Here is a 20,766-nt window from a genome sequence, read left to right on the forward strand (position 1 = left end):
CTTTTCTCTTGTTCTTTCGTAAGGCGCGTCTTTTTTGGCTTCATGGGTTTGTTTGGCTGCGCCTCTTAGTGCCTGCTTGGATGGGGACATAGAAAGCTACTGAAGTATAGATAGTGATGCTTGAGCAAGAATTATTGGAGAAATTTTTTTGTGAGAGCAAGTCCAGTGAGCATAACGTCCATGGCGAAGAAACCAATCCCTGGTACTCATTCTCTCATAGGCAGGTCATTTCAACGCAGGTATCAGGGGAGTTCTCAGGCATCGAGACTGTAGACACCGGTCAAATAAATATGCAAATTTCCCTGTCCAATATGATATTGCGTGATCAACAACATCTATAGAAAAATCCAGAATCTGAAAAGGTACCGCTATTTGACTCACAGAAAGAATTGCGCAATAAACCCGGCCCGTGATGATATCATTTCCGACGGCGGGGCAAAAGAGCTTCAAAACCAACTCACCTCGCGCCGACCTTTACCACTCTCTACACCACCAATTCCACTTCAACACAACTCTCGCAAATCGACACAGCCGTGCTGATCGAAAACGAACAAAATGCCCAATTACACAATCACCGACACCCTCCCCCTCCCCAGCACCTCCGTCCAGATACCCCGCCTCGGCTTCGGCGTCTACCGCTCTCCAACAAACCAATGCGTGACCTCGTGCCTTAAAGCCCTCGAAGCCGGCTACCGCCACATCGACACGGCGCAATTCTACGCGAACGAAGCCGAAGTCGGCGAGGCGATTCGGAAATCGGGAATCCCGCGCGACCAGATCTTCGCGACGACTAAGATCCTGAGTCCTGCGGGCTCGCCGGAGGCTACATATGACAAGCTGCTGGCTAGTGTTGAGAAGGTTGGGGGTGCGGGGGGGTATGTGGATTTGTTCCTGATTCATAGCTCGGGGTCTGGGAGTGCGGGGAGGAAGCAGCTTTGGCAGGCGTTGGAGAGGTTGTATGAGGAGGGGAAGGCGAGGGCTATTGGGGTTAGTAACTTTGGGGTTAAGCATATTGAGGAGCTTAAGCCGTGGGCGAAGGTGTGGCCGCCGCATGTGAATCAGATTGAGGTGAGTCGCAGTCATCCGAGGGTATAGGGATGTTTTGGTGCTAATGGTGCAGCTCCACCCCTGGAGCCAACAACGCGTGATCGATGCGTACTGCAAGAAGAACGGTATCGTTGTGGAAGCGTATTCGCCTATTGTTCGCAACTACAAAGCCAACGACCCTACGCTGGTTGAGCTTGCCACTAAGTACGGAAAAACGACGCAGCAGGTCTTGATTCGCTACGCTCTGCAGAAGCAATGGGTACCGCTGCCCAAGACAGACGACCCGGTCCGGATCGTTGCCAACGCTAGTATTTTCGACTTTGATATCAGCGAGGAGGACATGGCTGTGCTGAACGCGCTTGATCAGGGAAGTGCGGGGGCTATTGTCGAGGCGGTTGAGAATGAGTAAAGTGCATTGTATATTTGTTCTGTACATTTTGTTCGATAGCGACTCGATTTAATACCATGTGTTCGTCATGACATTAAGAAAGCGTTGACTGATTGAAGTGTTGAGCGAGAAGGGTTGACATCGTGCTTGGACGATACGATCCAGGCGAGACGTTGGCGAATGAATTGCTTTTCTATCACACGGCTTGCTGGAGATGTGATAAACTCGCCTGCAGTAGTTAGCGCTGGTCCTAAGGAGCCCTGGCCTGACTTAACTTACCATCATCATTGTAGAACAAACACAGAACCGCGAGCAAAGCCGCCGGAGACAAATCCTTCCCCGTCTCACAAGTCACAAGCAGCGAACTACTCGGATCCTTAGCCATCTGCGTCTCCACAAACTCCTTGACCTTATCCAACTGCTTCCTCAGATCCCGACTCCCCAACTTCGAATGCCCACACCCCAAATTCAGCCTTCTCGGATTCCCCTGCACCGCCTCCGCCTCAGGGCCACCGTTACAATCAATGACCAGGTCATAGCGCCCACTCTCATTCAAGCTTGGATCCGTCTGGCTAATATACAGATTCTTAGTGGGCGCAACAAGGATCGCCTGATGACCCGTATCCTGTCGCCGGTGTTCATCCACGAGGTCCTGTATGACGGACGGCAAATCCTCCTCGTGCGTGGAGAAGAGCACGGGCTGGTTGGCCCAGAAAACGGGCGGGGTGAGTCCGTGAGCCCAGCCTTCGCTGTCATCCCCCGCGCCTTGGATGTAGCCGCCTTCGGACATTTCGGCGCCGTGCACGCGCTTGGAGGCGGAGCATAGCACTATGAGGTTGTATTTGGGGTCTTTGGGTAGGTCGGTTGGGTAGAAGTAGGATCGGTTGGCCCATGCCACGCGGATGGGTTTGGTTAGTTGTTGACGTAGGTTGTCTAGGTCGAGTTTGAGGTCCTAACTTTGTCGGTTATTGTCATTTAAACACGAACATAGAGAGTAAAGGTACCTTGAGAGACTGGACAAAACTATCAATTCTGTTTTCAATCTGCGACTCCTCGGAAGCCGGCAGATACTCCGGCGGAAACTCCACGGCGTGATAGTCCGTTTCGGAGGGGAACAAGGCCCGATTGACGACAGCGCACCATATTGGAACGGTCTTGGAGAGGGCATCAGGCATCACTGACCAAAAGGGAAGGTTGCATGTTAAAGGATGATAATATATGAAGACCCCGGGATTAGAGACTTACATTTCCCCCGACGGGTAGAATCCACGATAATACATCTGCGCAGTTAGTGCCACTCTTACAGTAAAAGTAGTAAACTAAACTCACCCCCCGTGCTCCCTCGCAACAGGAAAAACTTGCAAATTCAGCCTACGAAAGCTAAAGTCCCACTGCCCGGTATGGCCGTCTGTGCTTTTGAAGTATGCGCTGCCAGCCTTGGCGTTGGGAGGGATATACCAACTCCCGCAGCGCTCATTGGCAACCAGCGGCAGATCGTAGTGGTCTGCAACCTCCTGCACGAAACTGGCATCGGACTGCACGGAACGGAGGCGGTTGGTGATGGAGAGGGCTGACCGGCGCAGCGAGGAGAGAGTCTGGGAAATGGTCTGTTGTTCTGTGGAGGGGAAGTGTAGGTCCGATAAAGACACGGGGAATGGCTCGGAAGTACCCATGGTTGATTGTTTACTTCGTGGAATATCAGAAGCGAGAGACAGGGAAGAAAATGATAGAAAAAAGAGGGGTTTCTGCGAATCATCGACCAGAACAATTTTCACGGAGGAGTGGATTGGTACATTTCATGGAATGTGGCCAATCAGCTTACAGATTGTATACAAGTAGGATAGCGTGGGGCTCAGGTCATAGGAGTCGTACATAGCAGTACATAGACTCCGGTGCCAGAATTTGAGACTCTCCGTTTACTATGTATAGTGATTGGTATCTTCTGGAAGATACTAAGCGCTATTCCAAAATAGACACCGTATCAAGTACGGAATAGAATAGTGCTGGAATCAAGGAAGAATTGCCTAGAACAGTTGCATTCATTGTAGTACGGAGCATAATCTGTCTGGAATCAACAGGAGAACCAATCGGTCATCTCGTGCATAATCGCTCAAGGTACAAGTCCGGCACCAGGCTGAATCGGGATAGAATTGTAGACTCCGAGGCATGGTCAATTTCGTGAACTAATACGGACTTGGCATGATGGAATCTTGTTAACTTGAATCTTTCATAGAGTGACTTGATATCATGACTCCCATATCTACACATACTTGGCATGATTTACTCCGTGCATACAGAGCAAGAATGCGTACTCTGCCTAGCAACTCAACTGATAACGCACGGCCTACCTCCTGTATTGGGCAGCACCGGGTTAGTATGGCTTCACATGTCCCGAATACAGAAGCCCTTCGATTCGATTCGCAGGCAATTAATTAATGACGCTGGATTCTCCGTCTTTCCATGAATTATGACCCTATTCCCAAAGTGGTTTAGCTGGAGGAGGTAGCTGAGCGTTTCCTAAACAAGGAATGGTAGCCTTCTAGTGCCACAGCAGACCCGGTTTTAGCCGGAAACTTGGATTATTATTGGTCATTCCTGCCCAATCGCGAACGTCACGATATGACCTCAATTCGGTGGAGTCCGACCCGCTTGTTTCCGAGTTTGGAATGACTAGTGATTTCACAGCCGTTGTGGTGTCTCAGGAAGGAGCGAATACTTAAGCCACCTTTCTCCCTTGCCATCATTCACTCATCTTGACTTCACCACATCAACTCGCTTAACACCAATAATCTCTTTCTCTCCTACTTCTTTTCGTCCTTTCTTGCCACCACTCTACCGTCCTCGATTCTACCACTCGCATCTCTTCTCCGACTCGCATCTCTTCTCCGATACTCTACACTTCTACGTACTCTACCCACATCAGTCACCATGCCTAAGGTTCGTTTTATCGACTACTTGCTTCTTATTCGTCTCAGCTGACAACTCTCCAGATCACTGAACTTTTCTTCGACTGTGACAACACCCTCGTCCTCTCGGAAGAGTTGGCCTTCGAGGCGTGTGCTGATCTCGCCAACGAGATTCTCGAGAAGCGTGGCATCCCGGACCGTTACACCGGCTCTCAGCTCATCCAGGACTTTGTCGGTCAGAACTTCCGTGGTATGATGATCTCTCTTCAGGCCAAGTACAAGTTCGAGTTGTCCAAGGAAGATCTGGAGGACTACGTCAAAAAGGAGGAGGACAAGGTCATCGTGAAGTTGAACGAGAAGGCCCAGCCTTGCATCGGTGTCAACGAGGTGTTGGAGAACCTTTACAACTCTAAGAAGTATGACATGGCCGTCGTCTCTTCGTCCGCTCTCCGCCGTGTCCGGGCTTCCATCAAGAAGGTCGGCCAGGACAAGTGGCTCGACCCCGAATTGGTCTTCAGTGCTGCCAGCTCCTTGGCCAAGCCTACCTCCAAGCCTGACCCCGCCATCTACCTCCACGCTCTTGACAAGTGCGGCAAGAAGGCCGAGGAGACCGTTGCCATCGAGGACAGCAAGTCTGGTGCGCTCAGCGCCATCCGTGCCGGCATCCACTGCATCGCCTACGTTGGAAGCTACCCCGATGACAACAAGAAGTTGGAGATGGCTCAGCAGCTCGAGACACTCGGTGCCAAGGTCGTCATGAAGGACTGGACCGAGTTCGAGAAGTGCCTTGGCGAGATCGAGGCTTCTTAAAACTCCACGATACTCTACTTTCCTTCTTTCTTCGCCCTTTACGATACGACTAATTTTTTTTTATTCGAAACTATCGCATGAAGTCACGATAACGCGAGCGTTGGTCGTTACGGAGCTATGGATTTCTCTTTTTTTATGGGTTATGGATCGGTTGATTCCCTAGCATTACTTTACTTTCTCCTGTGCATTATTTATGAAGCTTGTACCATAGACAGGTTCTTATGGGCAGTGATACCAATTCAATAAAGTTGTCTGTAGCCTGCAGAATACAATAAAAATGGTTCTCCACCAATCGTGCATATTCTCCAATTTTCTGCTTTAGCACCGGGTATTGCCGTAGTGCGTCACCGGTGATCTGCTAATGTACAGGATTTTCTTTTTCCTTGGGAATTTCGGATCTGAGGGGATCAATGCAGACTAGGAGCATAAGCACTAGACATTATAATGGCTATGATAGGACCAGCCATAAATATCTCGGTGTGGTAACACAGTCACCCAACCATCCCATTTCCGCAAATGCCCGAGCCGAGTAAAGAGTTACAACGGCATTGTTGGACAATGCCATTATGTGTCATTTGTTTCACTATCGTACCCGGTGGGTCGGGATGTTCGCTGTTTGCGGATTGACTGGGTTTCGGAGGGTTCCACAAGAGAGGGGACTAGATTTGCTATCCACTTGGTCAGATCCTCTGTTCTACAGATGATCCCTTGTTATTACTGTAGTCCGCGTACACGTTGTTTTTAATCATGATCAGACCGGCTCCATTCCTGCGTACTCAGTACATATGGGTCGAATGAGCCTTATCAACATGCTTCATGACCTTAGACTCCGCTGTAAAGGAAGAGCAGCATGAAGTCCTTAGTTGGCTAGCTTAGGAGTCTGTAGTGTCTGTAACAAATTACAGGTCAGCTCACCGGCGCCCTTTAAGCTCGGCTCACCTGAGATCCACTTTTTATCACATGATGGTCACTTGATATGAGGGTCGACTCACTGGCGCCCACAAATAGTTGATTTCACTTTGTTTTGACCTTTACCACATAATCGTGCCCTTAAACTAGAAGATCATTTTGTTAGTATCTACTATTCTGAGCCCGTGACACATATCATGATGTTGAATTCTATGAATTCTCTTGCATTCATACCGTCTCGGTTTAATGCATAAACTGTCAACTTCCATGGAGCTAACTAATTTCCAAAGTATTCCAATGTTTCTCCGCAAATCTGTCAGAGATGGTAAAGTAAGGAACTGTACAGTAATTTATAGCTGGGAGCTCAACTCACCAGTGGGGTGGAACAAAGAAAAGGTCACGTGATTTACTGACTCGTCGGTGAGTTGAGCTCACATCAGAAGATGGCGCCGGTGAGCTGACCTGTAGTCACTGTCTGTAACGCCCTGTATGAGGATCTTTATCTTATTTTGTATCTCAGATAAGATAAGGGTCAGCCCTCCGATTAGACTAACCAAATATGGAAATAAAGCTCAACCCCTCCCGATCCCTCGTTGAACGTCATATCACAGCTTCAGCTTCATTCTTGATACCCTGATACCCTTTACGCAGCCTACTTGACTTTTTTCTGCTTATTGTATCGCTTGATTACGCTACAATGTCGACGCCAAATTACGCCAAATCCAAGTTCCTCTCCGCGGGGCCGCTGGTAGGCTACCACTTCCCCGACTACCAACATAGGCTACTCGTCGTGCACGAACTAACCTGAAGATAACGATATAGGACCCCGCTGAAGCCCGCTGGGCCCGCCTCGTCAAAACAACCTACCTAGACCCGAACGGCATCGAACGAACCTGGGAATCCGCCGAGCGCCAAACGCGCCCCAAAAGCTGCGCCATCGACGGCGTCGGCATAATCACCATCCTGAACAAGACAACCGGTCCCGAGTTGCTATTGCAGAAACAGTACCGGCCCCCGATCGATATGGTTGTTATTGAGGTTCCGGCTGGGTTGATTGATCCGAACGAGAGTGTTGAGGAGTGTGCGGTTAGGGAGTTGAAGGAGGAGACTGGGTACGTGGGGGTTGCGGAGGAGACGAGTAGTGTTATGTATAATGGTGAGTTTTTCTTTGGTCTCCTTGGGTGGGTGAAAGATGGGATGGTGGCTAATGTGGTAGATCCTGGATTCTGTAATACGAATCTGAACATGGTGCATGTTCGCGTGGACATGTCGCTTCCCGAGAACCAGAATCCGAAGCCGCAGCTTGAGGATAACGAATTTATCGAGTGCTTTTCGGTGCCGTTGAGTATGTTGTTTGAGGAGGTCAAGAAGTTGGAGAATGAGGGATATGCTATCGATGCTCGCGTGGGGACAATAGCGGAGGGTATTGAGCTTGCGAAGAAGTTGAAGCTCTAAACGCTTAACCAGGATTGTACATATGGCTTTAACCCGGGTATAAATAGCTTGGTATCAAATCCGTCCCTCTTCAGAAAGGCCCTTGTAAAGCGCCCACGCAGCCAAAGTCTTCCCATCCCGCACTCCCTCCTTCCACAAATCCTTCAAAGGCACAACCTTCAACGTAATCTTCTCCCCATCCTGTCTTAAACCCATCAACCGACCCTGCAACCCCTCGATATTATGCCGCGACATCCTCTTCTGACACAAAAACAGCGGAATAAACTCATCACTCCCGCCCGCAGAAGGATAAACCGCTCTCTGTAAAGCTTCTCCATCCTGCGGTTCATGCATAGTCTGCAGTGCAAGCGAGGTCATATCCACAAGCTCATTCTGCGGTATTGACAGTCCCGTCTCTTCTTCAATTTCCTTCGCTGCGGCTCCAGCGAATGTTCCGCTGTCGTCGAGCATTCCGGCAGGGATTTCGGAGAAGGCGAGGGAGCCGGCTGGGATGCGGGGTTGGATTGTTACGATTGCGCGTTTTTCGTCTTCGTTGAATGGGGGGACGTCGTCGGGTTGGAGGATGAGCTGTATCGATACATAGTTAGCATATGGGGCTGTAAGATGGAGAACGACGGCACTGACTAGTATCCCAACACTCCCACCCCTTAAAAACACACTCCCCGGAAGACCCTCCCCTTGCGAGTTCGACACATCCGCCCGGAACTTCACAAAGCCCAGCCGTCCCCCCTTGAATTTATCCACCGATTGGATGTCGATCTTTCTGAGGACATATGGGTCCTTGTGGAATTCATGCTTGGGGTTCTGCTGTCTTTCTAGCGAGCGCTGTACGGTTGACAGCCAGATCTTGAACGCGGGGAATTGGAGGAGGTCATCTTGGGAAAGGTCGGGGGTTGTGGTGACGGTTAGGTTGGAGTGGTTGGGGATTGTGAAGGTGGACATAGTTGGTGTGGTTGTCGTTGGTAATCTGAGAAGCGGAATCGGAGACGGTCGTAACTGTGGCCGGAGGTGCCACCCTAGTTGTTGCAGTCTGGAGAGCATAAGCGAGTACGCTCGTGAGTTGTAGTCTATAGAATTAAAAAATCGACGTTGGGATGGAGAGCGGTGAATGACGTCATTAGATGCGGGATCCAGTACCGCGGTCCGCACCGAGACAGTCAGATCAGACAGACCAGGTCTACCTTGTAACTACTCCGATAGCTTAGTCTGGATCCGACGGAAGGATCACTTATGCCTCCGTCGGGGTCGGAGTGGATGTCCTACAAAATAGTCGGCACAGTGAAACCAGGCAGGCATAAAGTCAAACAGTTCTCTTCTCATCGTCAGATATCGGATTGGGCCTTGATTACTTCGGCTGTCAATTTGAGCTTCCGATATGGAGACTCAACCTAATCGCTCGGTATCGTGGCTGTTGGTGCCTATGAAAACCTAGGCATTAACACGGTGATCCCCGACCAAGGCCGCAGTAGCTGCACTAAGCTCTATGAAATACTTCCCTTCACTGAATGGCTGGTTTTGGCAAGATACCCCGCAATCAACGGAGTATCAATAGAGACATACTCTTCCCTGCGGAAAACAAGCGGCAATTGACCCCTTGTTGGTCAATCGGCAATCCAGTAACTAAATCCGTAAATCCATAAGTTATGAACGGGGCGTACTTTTGTATACTCCTACAGCCCGTCGGATTGTTCCCTATCCCGGCGGGTCAGGATTCGTGCGGGGATAGTAGCACTATAAGAGTAAACGCTCCCTCATATTGATGTTCGCATATCCCGATTCTCTATTTACTCTCAATTGACCATGAGTTTCCCATTACATCACAATCCGCCCTTCCGCTCTGAGCATGTCGGCTCGTTCCTAAGACCAGATTACCTATTGGAAGTCCGACACGCCTGGAACGACAAGAAAGCTTCAGATGCGCAATTGCGCGAAGCAGAAGACAGAGCTGTGAATGAGATTGTGAAGTTGCAGCAAGACTGTGGTTTCCGTGCTATTAATGATGGGGAGTATCGCCGACACATGTTCTGGGGAACGTTTTGGGAGAATCTGGAGGGTATGACGAATGTTGTTGGACCGGATGTGGAGATCTTCAGACCTTATGTTCCTGATGTTGGGGCTTTTCTCGAGGTGATTATTGCTGAGTTTAAAGTGTGAGGGGCATCTACAGAGTAGTGAAGACTGATCGTTGTTTTTTACTTAAGAAAAACTACAAACCCGGTGAAACTGTCGTCTGTACAGGAAAGATCAAGCACACATCTGTAGCGTCGAAGGACCATATCGACCAAATCAGATACCTTCAAAGCATCCTGCCAAAAGAGAAACATGGAGATATTAAACTCACCATCCCTGCCCCGACTTGGTATCACTTGCGATACAGGGAGGGTTCTGCGTACCCAAAGGACGTCTACGGAAATGACGACGAGTATTTCGCGGATGTTGTCGCAGCATATCAGATGGAGCTACAGGTTTTGTATGACCATGGTTTGCGAAATGTGCAGATTGATGATCCGAATATGTGCTGTAGGTCACTACTCCACTACCATTCTACGCGAATGCCTATTAATATGTGAGCTCAGATTTCTGCAACGAAAAGATGATCGAAAACTTCAACAACGACCAGCGCAACAATTGCACTGCCGATGAGCTCTTCACCAAGTACATCGACGTCTACAACAATATCATGGCTAAATGTCCCCAAGGAATGCACATCGGCCTGCATCTCTGCCGCGGAAACTTTGTCAAATCACGACACTTCACCGAAGGACCCTACGACCGCATTGCAAAAGAGCTACTACAGAAAGTAAACGTTCACACATTCTATCTGGAATTCGATACGGAACGTGCTGGAGGTTTTGAGCCTCTACAGTACCTACCAGACAACAAGAATGTCGTCCTGGGAGTTGTCAGCAGTAAGTACCCGGAACTGGAGGATTTCGATGCGACGGTGGCTAGGATATATGACGCTGCGGGTTATATTTCGAAGGGGAGTGGGAGGAGTGAGAAGGAAGCCCTGGAGCAGATTTGTGTTAGTCCGCAGTGTGGATTTGCGAGTCATAGTAGTGGGAATGCTGTTGGGGTGGATGATATGGTGGCTAAGATGAGCCTTATTCGGCGCATTGCTGATAGGATTTGGCCTGGGGAGGCTTGAGGGCGGGGTTGGGACCCTGATTTCGTACAAGAGATATCAGTCAGTGTACGTAAAGTGCACATACTAGTAAATGCAAGCAAGTACACATGGAAAGTGCATCCGGACAATTTCGCCAGGGATACATAATGATGGCGGAGACGGAAAAAATGATAAGTACGGTTCCCCGGCCACCAGAATGGAGCATGGGGTAAATGGAGTGGGTAGATTGGCGGGGAAACAGTCCTTCACTTGCGACTTCCCAATTCGGAAACACCCGCTAAGACGTTGCGCCGACGTCAGTCGGAGGTCTCTCTCCATTTTTCTCCTCAACGCCATCGTCTATCTTTGCTCTCCCCCAATTCGTGGATTGAAAAGTGAAAAAAGTCGACTAGGGACCTGGCTGACTCGCCAGCTACAGGCGGGTCAGCGTCTTTTTGCCGCTTCTATTGTCCGTATTTTATGCTCCCTGCGCCATTGAATTCCTTCGTCTACTACTTTGAACGTTCAAAAACCTCGCTACGTTGAGGATCGCTTATTGAATATACGCTCGTCGATCTCACCTTTGTTATCTAGGTCAGTTTCTCGTCCATTGGAAGAAGACGTGCTAACAGCAACTTCAGTTCTGTCTCGCAGGTCGTTCCTCTCAACGCCATACTTCCGCAATACCAGCAGGATAATGTTTACTTGTGCCTCATCCAGCTGTATCCACAAACATGCCATTGGTTGTCTGAAGTCGGATACATCTATCTGCTGTTGGTGTGTGCAACAATATTCGAGCACTCCTGCCGGTCACATTCTGCTATCTGTCAACAACGGTTGTAGACAAGATACACCAGTAGAATATTCTGCATCTGCATATTGCTGGAAGTGTTGGGGTTTGTAATCCCTCATTCACTGCGTGTCGTCGAGTTCTATGTTGCCATAGCCACCACCGTTGCTGTTTTCTTTTGTTTGTTTCTCCTGTGTCCGCCACTTTTTCCCTCCCATCACTCACTTGTGTCCATTGCTCCTTAGAATACTGGAGTCTCTGTGGTTTTCCTGGTCAGGTGAACAGGTTGATTGCTTTGGGCTCGCCAAGGCTTCCTGCGTTTACCTCTGCGCCCAGTCTGATTGCAGCTGCGCCGTTCTCTCCTATTCACCCTCGACGTTCAATAAAATCGCGCCACGAGACCATCGATACGGTGAGGGGAGAGCTTCAGGTACTTCGAGAAGAAATTGTCAGTACCCTTGCGAACCTTCAAATCCTAAGCGAGACGTTTTTGGCTGCCGACATGGAAGAAACCGCCACAGGTCCCTCTGGCCAGTACGCCGAGGATCCTATGCTAGGAAGTTCAGGGATGGCTATACCACAAGGTACAGCCGTCGCGGGTGGTAATCCCGGGCCATGTATGCTGTTACAGCCCTGGTTGCTATTGGTCCATCGATGCTAATGTGTGTCTCTCTTCTAAGCAGCGAATCCCCTATCACAACCCTTCCAAAATCTTGCGATCGATAGCCCTAGCTACGACCAACCTCCGAGTCCAAACTACTCTTTCCCCCGACAATCCAGCTTGCAACCGCCTACTGAATTTCTCGAGCAATGGCAAAGGCTCGTTAGGAGAGAAGCCATAAGACGAGGGTTCGAAATTCGTGTTCAGGATCACCCTGCCCATGGCCATGCATGGTACAATCCGAACATGCTTAGAGCAAGAAGCCCGCTTGAGTGGCGAGACGGAGGGTGGGTCAGGGTAGAACCCCCTGCTCGAAATGGCCCTTGCCTCGATAATATGGGCGATGGACGGCCGGATGCCAAAGAAAGCTCCGAAATGATGATTAAGCTCGAATGCAAGATCTGTATGAGCCAGCTGGTCGATACGGTGATTATCCCTTGTGGACATGCGGTCCTCTGTCAATGGTGCGCGGACCTGCACATCCCAGCGACGAAAAATGACCCCACGAGACCAGTTAAGAAGGTCAACTGTCCGATATGTCGCGCAGTGGTTATGGGAAAGGTATTGTCCTCCCCTCCACCATTAACAAACATATGATCGAGGCTCTAGAATCTAACTGCGGTAGTACCGGATCTTTCTCACGTAATGCTTGGTGATGGGTGAAGTGGTGTGATGTATTATCCTTACACAAGTATAGAGTTGATGCCGTTCGTCTGTTCGTCATAGATAGCATGATCACCCTTGGTTGCGACTCTTTTAAAGTTATTGGTGCACAGATAGGTTCTATACGGGCAATCTTGGTCAGAGATGACGAGTGCAGCATACGAGGTCCTGACAGTGCATATACTCACAGTCAGCTGACCCGTAGCGGTCTGCGGTTCATGAATCAACGTGGGGTATGTAGGCAGACACTCCAATCAAGTATTCCCCGAACTGCAGATGAACCATGCATAGGTTGCCCGCTACTGTGGGACTGCCTAGGTAGTAGAGATGTATCTATGGAGAGTGCGAAATGGTGTATAGCTACCACCGGGTAGTACTCCGTATCAGTACTAGTAATGACTCGTAGTAGATATAAGCTATCAAATAAAGATCATCTAGAAACTTGTAGAAAAATATAGAAAAAATATAGAAAAAATATAGAAAAATCCAGAACAAAATCGAAACCGGCAAGCCGAGCTGCCGAAGGGTGCGTTATAAAGGGCAACAAATGGTTCGCATTCTGGACCGCCCCCGCCACAAGGCAACCACAACCCCCTGTTTGTAGGCTTTTTGGTATTGATTAGTCATCGGATTACGCTAAGGTATTTGCCTACCAAAGTTCAGATCCCCCATGCCACGAGGTTGGCTGCGGCTGTTAGAGCCTTCCTTGGTTTAAATTGCAAAGATACCCTAGACAAGGCTGCAAGATGCTGGTTTGCCCATCATCATGTTGTTGTACGGGGTGTATACCCCGATGGAAGACTAGGCTACGATGCAGCTGATCCTAGGCTGAAGCATGATATGTTTCAAGTATAAAGACCCGCGACCATCCGGGGTAGTTTTGTAGAGATAGAGACCATCAAACACAGGAATTTCTACTGGACGGCTGTCTTATTATTTTATAAAGACTTCAAAAAAAAAATTGACCTTGTGCGTGGTGCCAGTTGCCAGCTTGCCAGTTGTCTTATGTTCTTGGTTGACATAGTCAGATGCCCCGAAGAATCTTTCCATCAGTGCCCGACTCTCCCTTGCCCAAGCATGAACACTCCTCCCGGTCATGTCACATCCAACAACGAGGGGTGGGAGAGTTGGGCTTCTGGTCCTATAGGCCTATTCCCAGCAAGGTTAGTTTCAATAGTGGCGACGCACCCCCCCCCCCCCCCCCACATATATCGCTTGAAGATAAATAGTCTTTTGCCCCCAAGTCTCTTGCTCTGTCACTACTAGTACTACTAGTACTACTATTTTCAATTGAGGCTGTGTTTTGCTAATTACCGCTTTATATTCACCGGGTTTTAACAGGCCCGCAAACAGTAACAAACGCGCTTCGCCTTCGGATTTGTCCGCCGCAAAGGCCCCGTGTCTCGCCCCAAGCTCATCCTCTTCCCTGTCCCATAAGCGAGGATGTACGAATACTACGCGGAGTGTCTGCACCTATGATGAGCGGTCCGTCAAATTTTTGAGATCTAATTCAAAAACCGCCAATTCCCCCGGACGACGCCGCCGGAAGTTACCGCGATCTGAATCTCCGAACTACCCACTCGCGCACATGCCGCCGCGCAAACCCAGCACGTCGTCGCAAGATCGCTGTCCCAGTTTCAGTCCTCCCGGTGCCGGCGCTAAGGCCACTATGGACCTGCGGACTCTCAATCCGAATAATGAAAGTGAAGACAATCATACAACGGAGGCGCAGCACCAGGAGAGGTCAGCATCCAGTTTTGATTCGAACGTCATCAATTCGGCACCCATGAAGAGCATTCCTGTACCGCCAGAACCGACACATAGTAATGACAATGATGGAGAGGGAGATCAGAGACCTCCGGGAGGACCTACGACTACGTCTAGCGAAGCAGCCCCAGGTACTCAACGGATGTCCTCCCTACAGCTACGGCAACTAGAGACTCATCCGTTAACAGAAGACCAATTGGTCAACGAGGTCCGCGGGATCTACGCCGGATTGGTGATGGTAGAGAAGAAGTGCATCGAGATTGATAAGCAGCAGGCCGAATCGAAGAATAAGTTGTCGGATCACCAATGGCAGGCGCTGATTTCGTTGCATCGGACTTTACTTCATGAGCATCACGACTTTTTCCTCGCTTCACAGCACCCGTCTGCGGGTCCGGCTCTGAAAAAGTTATCGGAGAAGTACGCTATGCCGGCGCGTATGTGGCGTTATGGGATTCATTCATTTTTGGAATTGTTGCGCCATCGACTTCCGGATTCGCTGGAGCATACGCTTACGTTTCTGTATTTGGCTTATTCGATGATGACCCTACTACTAGAGAGCGTGCCTGCCTTTGAGGATACTTGGATCGAATGTCTTGGTGACTTGGCGCGCTATCGCATGGCCGTAGAAGAATCTGACCTCCGGGATCGCGAGACCTGGGCCGGTGTGGCCCGATATTGGTACCACCAAGCAGCTGACAAAAACCCAAGTGTTGGCAGAATTCAGCATCACCTGGCTGTTCTCGCTCGTCCAGACATGCTTCAACAGTTGTTCTACTACACAAAAAGTCTGGTTAGTCTGCACCCGTTTCCTAGTGCTGGAGAGAGCATTCAGTTATTGTTTCACCCGCTTCTGAACGGTCCCAAACCATACAATCAACCGGTAGTTGCTTCTGCGTTTGTGGCTGCTCATGGCAATCTCTTCTCGCAAGGTCCGCTTTCTGATCTCAAGGTGCTTGTGAATGAGTATCTGCTGCATCTGGATAAGTACGTTAGTCGACTTGCGAACTCGTTCAGGTTGCACGGGGTTTATATGGCATCGTGCAATTTTACTGCCATTTCTCAGTATGGGGTCGCTGATGCCGTGGTACCTGCTGAATTCAAAGATCAGCAACAAGACCAAACCATGACTGCATCAGAGAACTGGACGTCTGTTGATAAAGTGGACGTGATTGAAGCTGAGTTCTGCGAGTTTCAGAACTCGCAGTCTCAAATAACGGTCTACTACAGCGCTCATCTCGCATTCAAGACTTTCTCTGCCTTCCTTGATCAAATAGGCAACAAGAACGTCTTTCCAGCCGTGCATGCCTACCTCGCCTTTACCTGGAGCATGGCGCTCAACAACACCAGCATAAGGCATATCGAAGTAGTTGTTCCATGGGGCAAACTTACCACATTCCTGAACGCAATGCTGCGCAGCAACACGGATCTCCGCGTCCTTGAACGCGCAGAATTCCCCGTTGCAGATGACAGGAAGTGCTTTCCGGAGGATTTCCTTCTCCGGGGCCAGATTTGGAGTCAGGAATATTTCCCTGTGGATCACTTCAAGGGTGCTTGGGCAGAGGATGAAGGGCGTACGATCGAGGTGCCTTCTCTGAGTATGGCTAGGATGTATCGGTGTTTGTGGTTAGGGGTTCGACTTGCGATGGTTGGTCTTTTTTTGCTCTGTCCTCAAAGGTAGATTCTAATGGTTGCAGTTCCACCGTTGGATTACGTATGGTCCGGATTTCCGAAGCTTCACGGTGACACCGTTTGCCCTGGAACTCGAGAAACGCGCTCGACGTCTTGATCCTTTCGCCACAGAGCCAGATATTGGCTCTGATAAAGAGATGCAGGATTCCTAACGCCCTACCCGGGCAAACAACTCAATCTTTTCGGTTTTCTTTTTGCTCTTATCACCTCCCAACAAATGCAGAAAGCAGAAGCTATCACATGATATGATCGAATCTACTCATATATCTAACTTCACTCAGTTACAATAACTACTAAAATGCCATGGCGACAACAGCTACGAAAAAAAAAAAAAAAAAAAAAAGCTCGGTCCTACATGTTGATTCTGCATTATTGCCAACAGTTACTGTCGCTGCTTGGCTACTATGATTTTTTTTTTTTTTTTTTTTGGTTTAGACTGCATTTGACGAGGCGTTTTTTTGTGTAATGGGAGGATGTTGTCATATCTATCTATCTCGCTGTGATCTGTGATCTATTGTATATGACTGGCTAACTTATTGCAAATATCTGATATTCTTATTTTAGCATTTTGGATTCTGTGTGCATTTGTATTCCTTGGGTATGAGTGCGCAGACTTTCTTTTCCTTTCCTTTGTCGTCCATGTGGCAATCTTCGTCAACCATCATATTCTATCAGAGGAGTCAACGACGACGATGACCATCACAACCACCCGAGTACTCATCAGCATCCCTCGGAGCAAAGTACGCTCTCAAGAACATAGCTATTCGCCTGGGCTCCCAATTTCCTTCGCCTATATTCAATCCATCACAACCTTCTGGAATCCAAAGGACGAGGGAATTTGTTGGCCAAGACCCAATCGACCTAAACTGCCAGCCCGACGCTGGCTTACCGCGTAATTCCATGAAACATCCGTACAAACAAAGATAAGTCTCGTATGTTTAGGAAGTGCATATACTGTCGTTTAATTATTATGACAAGCTGAGACCATCGTTATCCTCTTGTCATCACCAATATCTGCCGATGAATACGCGCAGCCTGATCGAGCTCCGTCTGGAAGACCGACGGCGAGGTCATCTCCTGCTCCTTCATAAAGGCCAGGGCGATCTTGGTCTGCATCAGATTGAAATCAATGCGCTTGAGAAGCAGCTGCACATGCGGCGTCTGAGCCTCAGAGACGCTGATGGACACTAGCAGGCTGCAAACCTGGAGGATCTTGAAATTGGCCGCGATGACTAGGGCCAGAAGGGCAGGGTCCAGGGACGCTTTGCGACAGGGCGCAGGATGCTCGTCAATGAACGCTGCACATAACTCACAGAGAGCATCTATCGCGCACAGAATGGGTGGGAGATGATGGTGCGTGATGGTGGTTCTCTGGTGGTGGTGGTGGTGGTGGTGGTGGTGGTGGTCTTGCTCCTGTAACATGTCCGCCGAGCGATCGAGCTCACTGCATTTCTCCAGCAGTTTGGAGAACGACACCGATGCATTCTCGCATCGATCCCAGTCGATGTTCGTGCTATCTCCGGGGCATAGAACAACTGATACGGGCCATGGGGGAGAGATACTGCTACTAGTCGTACTGGGAAACTGGGGACCCTCCACGGATCCATCCGACAACGGGCCCTCACCTATCCGGCCCCGCGACGATGATCCGCTTTCACTTTCCCCATTTCTATGCGACTGGAGCCAGAAATCGGCGGTGTCATTGATCAAGACGTAGTCGGGGAGCATGTTGGGGAGTGGACCGCTGGTATAATTGGCCATGTTGGGAGGAGACAGCGACGGGATGTCGTTGATTGTCAATGCATGGTTCATAAAGGAAGGAAGGGGATGGTCTGCGTTCCACACGCTCAGGCTGTCTGAGGATATCACCTCATTCTCTAGTTGCTGCAGAGGAGTGTGTGGGCTGGGCAGGGCGCTGGATACGGATTGAATGGCTCTCCGTGGGCGACCGGCCTTGTGTTGCGGCAGGAAGTAACACTGGCGCTGTGAGGTTAAACAGGCCTGGCAGGGTCCTCCTTGAGGAGGGATGCGGCAGCGGATTTTTCACCCATGACATTCTTTGCAGGCGCTGCGTACCTTGAGTATCATCTTTATGCTGACAAAAACTCTTTTTCTTTCTTCTCTTTCATGGTGCCGCGGTTTTGCTTTATATTGACTGAAACACGAGATGATGGCAACAAAGAGAGATAATCTCAGCCGAACAACGCCGAAAAGTGCTCTCTCAAGCCTTGTTCGCAGCCTAGTGCTGTAATATTCGGAAAGAAAAAAAAAATATATATATATATATTAAAATTAAAGAACATCCAGATCAGGCACAGCCTGAGCCTTACGCCGCTAAGAATGGAGGCTAAAATGTATGGGCCAATTAAGCGTCCCATATCGTATTAAAGGATGCATTGTTGGTCGATATCGCTAGCCAACAAAGACAAAAGTTCTATTATTATTTACAGGGATGTTGGAGGTCGTCCTTTGAGTCATTCCGGTGGGACGTTTTTCTTTTTCTTTTTTTTTTTTTTTTTTCCGCAGGAAGGCCCTAATCAAACAAAGGCCCCGAATAAATACTCTCGTCCCTCTTCTTTTGGTTCCATTGTCTGCTCAAATTTGATAGATAATCAATTCAACATGGAACATCTCCGACAAATCTTTGCCCTATGCCAACAACAAGGCCGACCGGCATTGGTCACATACGTGACGATGGGGAAACCCAGATCCTGGCCGATTGCAAGGCAGCTGGAGTCAACGGCTTCATCATCGTTGATCTGCCTCCAGAGGAAGTGATCCGATTCCGCAACGGCTGCACAAAGACTGGGTATGTGGCGCCTTCTCCGATGCGGTTGTCACAATGGGTGACCTTCTAACGATTCAATTCAATAGACTCTCGTACGTCCCCCTGATCGCACCCTCGACCACAGAAGACCGCATGAAGATTCTCTGCGGCATAGCCGATTCCTTCATCTATCTCGTCTCGCGCATGGGTGTCACGGGCGCCACCGGATCCCTCAATGCAGACCTCCCTGCCCACATCAAGCGTGTTAAGGAGCTGTCCAGCAATGTGCCCGTGGCCGTTGGGTTTGGCATCAGCACCCGTGAGCATTTTAAATGTGTGACCTCCGTTGTGGATGGCGCCGTTATTGGTAGTCGGATCATTGCGGTGCTGGCTGATGCCCCGGCCGGGCAGGCTGCCAGGACAGTCGAGGATTACTGCTCGCAAATCACGGAAAGGAGTGTCACCCGGGATTACAGCGGCACGACGGCTACGACCGTGGTGGAAAGCAGCGAGGTTGCCCAGACAGATACGGCAGAGGAGGAGGGGGGGAGAGGAGGAGGCAACAACAACAACAACAACAACAACTGCGATAGATGGGACAGAACGGTTCGGCGTTTTCGGTGGCCAGTATGTCCCCGAGGCCTTGACGACCTGTCTAGCAGAGCTAGAGGCCGGGTTCCAGTCGGCGCTGGAAGATCCCACGTTCTGGGAGGAGTATCGCTCTTACTATCCCTACATGGGCCGGCCGTCCAGTCTGCATCTGGCCCATCAATTGACCGAGCATGCTGGTGGAGCGAATATCTGGCTAAAACGGGAGGATCTCAATCATACGGGTTCCCACAAAATCAACAATGCCCTAGGCCAAATCCTGATTGCGCGTCGGTTGGGGAAGACTGAAATCATCGCCGAGACCGGCGCAGGCCAACACGGTGTCGCGACTACCACTGTGTGCGCTAAGTTTGGCATGAAGTGCACGATCTATATGGGTGCTGAAGATGTCCGTCGCCAGGTATTGAATGTCTTTCGGATTCGGTTGCTGGGCGCCACGGTTGTCCCTGTGGAGGCTGGATCGCGCACGCTTCGGGACGCCGTGAACGAGGCCTTTCGCGCATGGATTGTGCGGTTGGATACTACACATTACATTATCGGCTCTGCGATTGGGCCTCATCCTTTCCCTACAATCGTGCGCACGTTCCAGTCGGTCATTGGGGACGAAACCAAGGCGCAGCTGAAAGAGCTGGGCAAGAGTCTGGACGCCGTGGTTGCTTGCGTTGGAGGAGGCTCGAATGCGGTGGGCATGTTCTACCCCTTTTCATCGATTCCCTCCGTTCAGCTCGTCGGGGTGGAAGCCGGCGGAGATGGTCTGGACACGGCGCGGCATTCAGCTACCTTGAGCGGTGGTTCCGTCGGTGTCTTACATGGTGTTCGGACGTACGTCCTACAGAACCAACATGGCCAGATCTCCGATACGTATTCCGTTTCCGCGGGGCTGGACTACCCTGGCGTTGGACCGGAATTGGCTCAGTGGAAGGAGAGCAACCGTGCGACCTTTCTCTCGGCCACTAACGCGCAGGCCTTTCAGGGTTTCCGACTTCTGAGCCAGCTGGAAGGTATTATTCCGGCATTGGAGACCGCACATGCGGTATGGGGGGCGATCGAGACCGCTAAGCAGCTAGGACCCGGCAAGGACCTTGTGCTGTGTTTGAGTGGCCGGGGTGATAAAGACGTACAGAGCGTGGCGGATGAGTTGCCCAAGATCGGGCCTCAGATTGGATGGGAATTGCGCTTCTGATAGAATATTTACAAAA

General features: G+C 50.0%; 10 protein-coding genes across 10 annotated transcripts; 7 read left to right on the top strand and 3 right to left on the bottom strand.

Moving 5' to 3' along the window:
* Positions 1-60: 60 nt before the first annotated feature.
* Positions 61-1,194, top strand: ASPGLDRAFT_51790 (aldo/keto reductase family protein). The gene is made up of 2 exons (XM_022547608.1): positions 61-267; positions 382-1,194. Exon 2 carries the CDS (start codon positions 556-558, stop codon positions 1,093-1,095), a length of 540 nt encoding a protein of 179 aa, XP_022396904.1. The 5' UTR covers positions 61-267; positions 382-555; the 3' UTR covers positions 1,096-1,194.
* On the bottom strand, positions 1,144-3,291 carry ASPGLDRAFT_51794 (initiator tRNA phosphoribosyl transferase family protein). The gene is made up of 5 exons (XM_022547609.1): positions 2,765-3,291; positions 2,681-2,715; positions 2,440-2,612; positions 1,715-2,387; positions 1,144-1,664 (listed from the first exon to the last, which is right to left on the bottom strand). Exons 1-5 carry the CDS (start codon positions 3,106-3,108, stop codon positions 1,522-1,524), a joined length of 1,368 nt encoding a protein of 455 aa, XP_022396905.1. The 5' UTR covers positions 3,109-3,291; the 3' UTR covers positions 1,144-1,521.
* A 933-nt stretch (positions 3,292-4,224) lies between these two features.
* On the top strand, positions 4,225-5,454 carry ASPGLDRAFT_51795 (HAD family hydrolase). The gene is made up of 2 exons (XM_022547610.1): positions 4,225-4,372; positions 4,426-5,454. The coding sequence occupies exons 1-2, from the start codon at positions 4,364-4,366 to the stop codon at positions 5,149-5,151; spliced, it is 735 nt and encodes a 244-aa protein (XP_022396906.1). The 5' UTR covers positions 4,225-4,363; the 3' UTR covers positions 5,152-5,454.
* A 1,303-nt stretch (positions 5,455-6,757) lies between these two features.
* Positions 6,758-7,515, top strand: ASPGLDRAFT_39209 (MutT/nudix family protein; the record flags this gene model as incomplete). The annotated part of the gene is made up of 3 exons (XM_022545039.1): positions 6,758-6,808; positions 6,883-7,216; positions 7,277-7,515. 3 exons carry the CDS (start codon positions 6,758-6,760, stop codon positions 7,513-7,515), a joined length of 624 nt encoding a protein of 207 aa, XP_022396907.1.
* A 54-nt stretch (positions 7,516-7,569) lies between these two features.
* On the bottom strand, positions 7,570-8,457 carry ASPGLDRAFT_135251 (putative NUDIX family hydrolase; the record flags this gene model as incomplete). Its single annotated transcript, XM_022541361.1, has 2 exons — positions 7,570-8,082; positions 8,140-8,457. The coding sequence occupies 2 exons, from the start codon at positions 8,455-8,457 to the stop codon at positions 7,570-7,572; spliced, it is 831 nt and encodes a 276-aa protein (XP_022396908.1).
* Positions 8,458-9,315: 858 nt separating this feature from the next.
* On the top strand, positions 9,316-10,663 carry ASPGLDRAFT_69580 (cobalamin-independent methionine synthase II family protein; the record flags this gene model as incomplete). Its single annotated transcript, XM_022549386.1, has 3 exons — positions 9,316-9,642; positions 9,717-10,035; positions 10,092-10,663. 3 exons carry the CDS (start codon positions 9,316-9,318, stop codon positions 10,661-10,663), a joined length of 1,218 nt encoding a protein of 405 aa, XP_022396909.1.
* Positions 10,664-11,913: 1,250 nt separating this feature from the next.
* Positions 11,914-12,718, top strand: ASPGLDRAFT_39212 (C3HC4 finger protein; the record flags this gene model as incomplete). The annotated part of the gene is made up of 3 exons (XM_022545040.1): positions 11,914-12,028; positions 12,095-12,633; positions 12,698-12,718. 3 exons carry the CDS (start codon positions 11,914-11,916, stop codon positions 12,716-12,718), a joined length of 675 nt encoding a protein of 224 aa, XP_022396910.1.
* Positions 12,719-14,521: 1,803 nt separating this feature from the next.
* On the top strand, positions 14,522-16,534 carry ASPGLDRAFT_51800 (uncharacterized protein; the record flags this gene model as incomplete). Its single annotated transcript, XM_022547611.1, has 3 exons — positions 14,522-14,633; positions 14,691-16,147; positions 16,197-16,534. 3 exons carry the CDS (start codon positions 14,522-14,524, stop codon positions 16,341-16,343), a joined length of 1,716 nt encoding a protein of 571 aa, XP_022396911.1. The 3' UTR covers positions 16,344-16,534.
* A 647-nt stretch (positions 16,535-17,181) lies between these two features.
* On the bottom strand, positions 17,182-17,952 carry ScwA (the record flags this gene model as incomplete). The annotated part of the gene is made up of 1 exon (XM_022545041.1): positions 17,182-17,952. One exon carries the CDS (start codon positions 17,950-17,952, stop codon positions 17,182-17,184), a length of 771 nt encoding a protein of 256 aa, XP_022396912.1.
* Positions 17,953-18,733: 781 nt separating this feature from the next.
* ASPGLDRAFT_179464 (uncharacterized protein) lies at positions 18,734-20,750 on the top strand (the record flags this gene model as incomplete). Its single annotated transcript, XM_022542942.1, has 3 exons — positions 18,734-19,000; positions 19,066-19,471; positions 19,518-20,750. Exons 1-3 carry the CDS (start codon positions 18,843-18,845, stop codon positions 20,748-20,750), a joined length of 1,797 nt encoding a protein of 598 aa, XP_022396913.1. The 5' UTR covers positions 18,734-18,842.
* Positions 20,751-20,766: the final 16 nt, after the last annotated feature.

This window comes from Aspergillus glaucus (assembly GCF_001890805.1).
Source record: "Aspergillus glaucus CBS 516.65 unplaced genomic scaffold ASPGLscaffold_25, whole genome shotgun sequence".
NCBI classification, from domain to species: Eukaryota; Fungi; Ascomycota; class Eurotiomycetes; order Eurotiales; family Aspergillaceae; genus Aspergillus; species Aspergillus glaucus.

Coding starts and splice junctions, on each gene's coding strand:
- ASPGLDRAFT_51790 (XM_022547608.1), top strand. CDS start 556: ATGCCCAATTACACAATCACCGACACCCTCCCCCTCCCCAGCACCTCC.
- ASPGLDRAFT_51794 (XM_022547609.1), bottom strand. CDS start 3,108: ATGGGTACTTCCGAGCCATTCCCCGTGTCTTTATCGGACCTACACTTC. Junction 2,388..2,439: donor GTTTTGTCCAGTCTCTCAAG/GTACCTTTACTC, acceptor CGACAAAGTTAG/GACCTCAAACTCGACCTAGA. Junction 1,665..1,714: donor TTTGTTCTACAATGATGATG/GTAAGTTAAGTC, acceptor TAACTACTGCAG/GCGAGTTTATCACATCTCCA.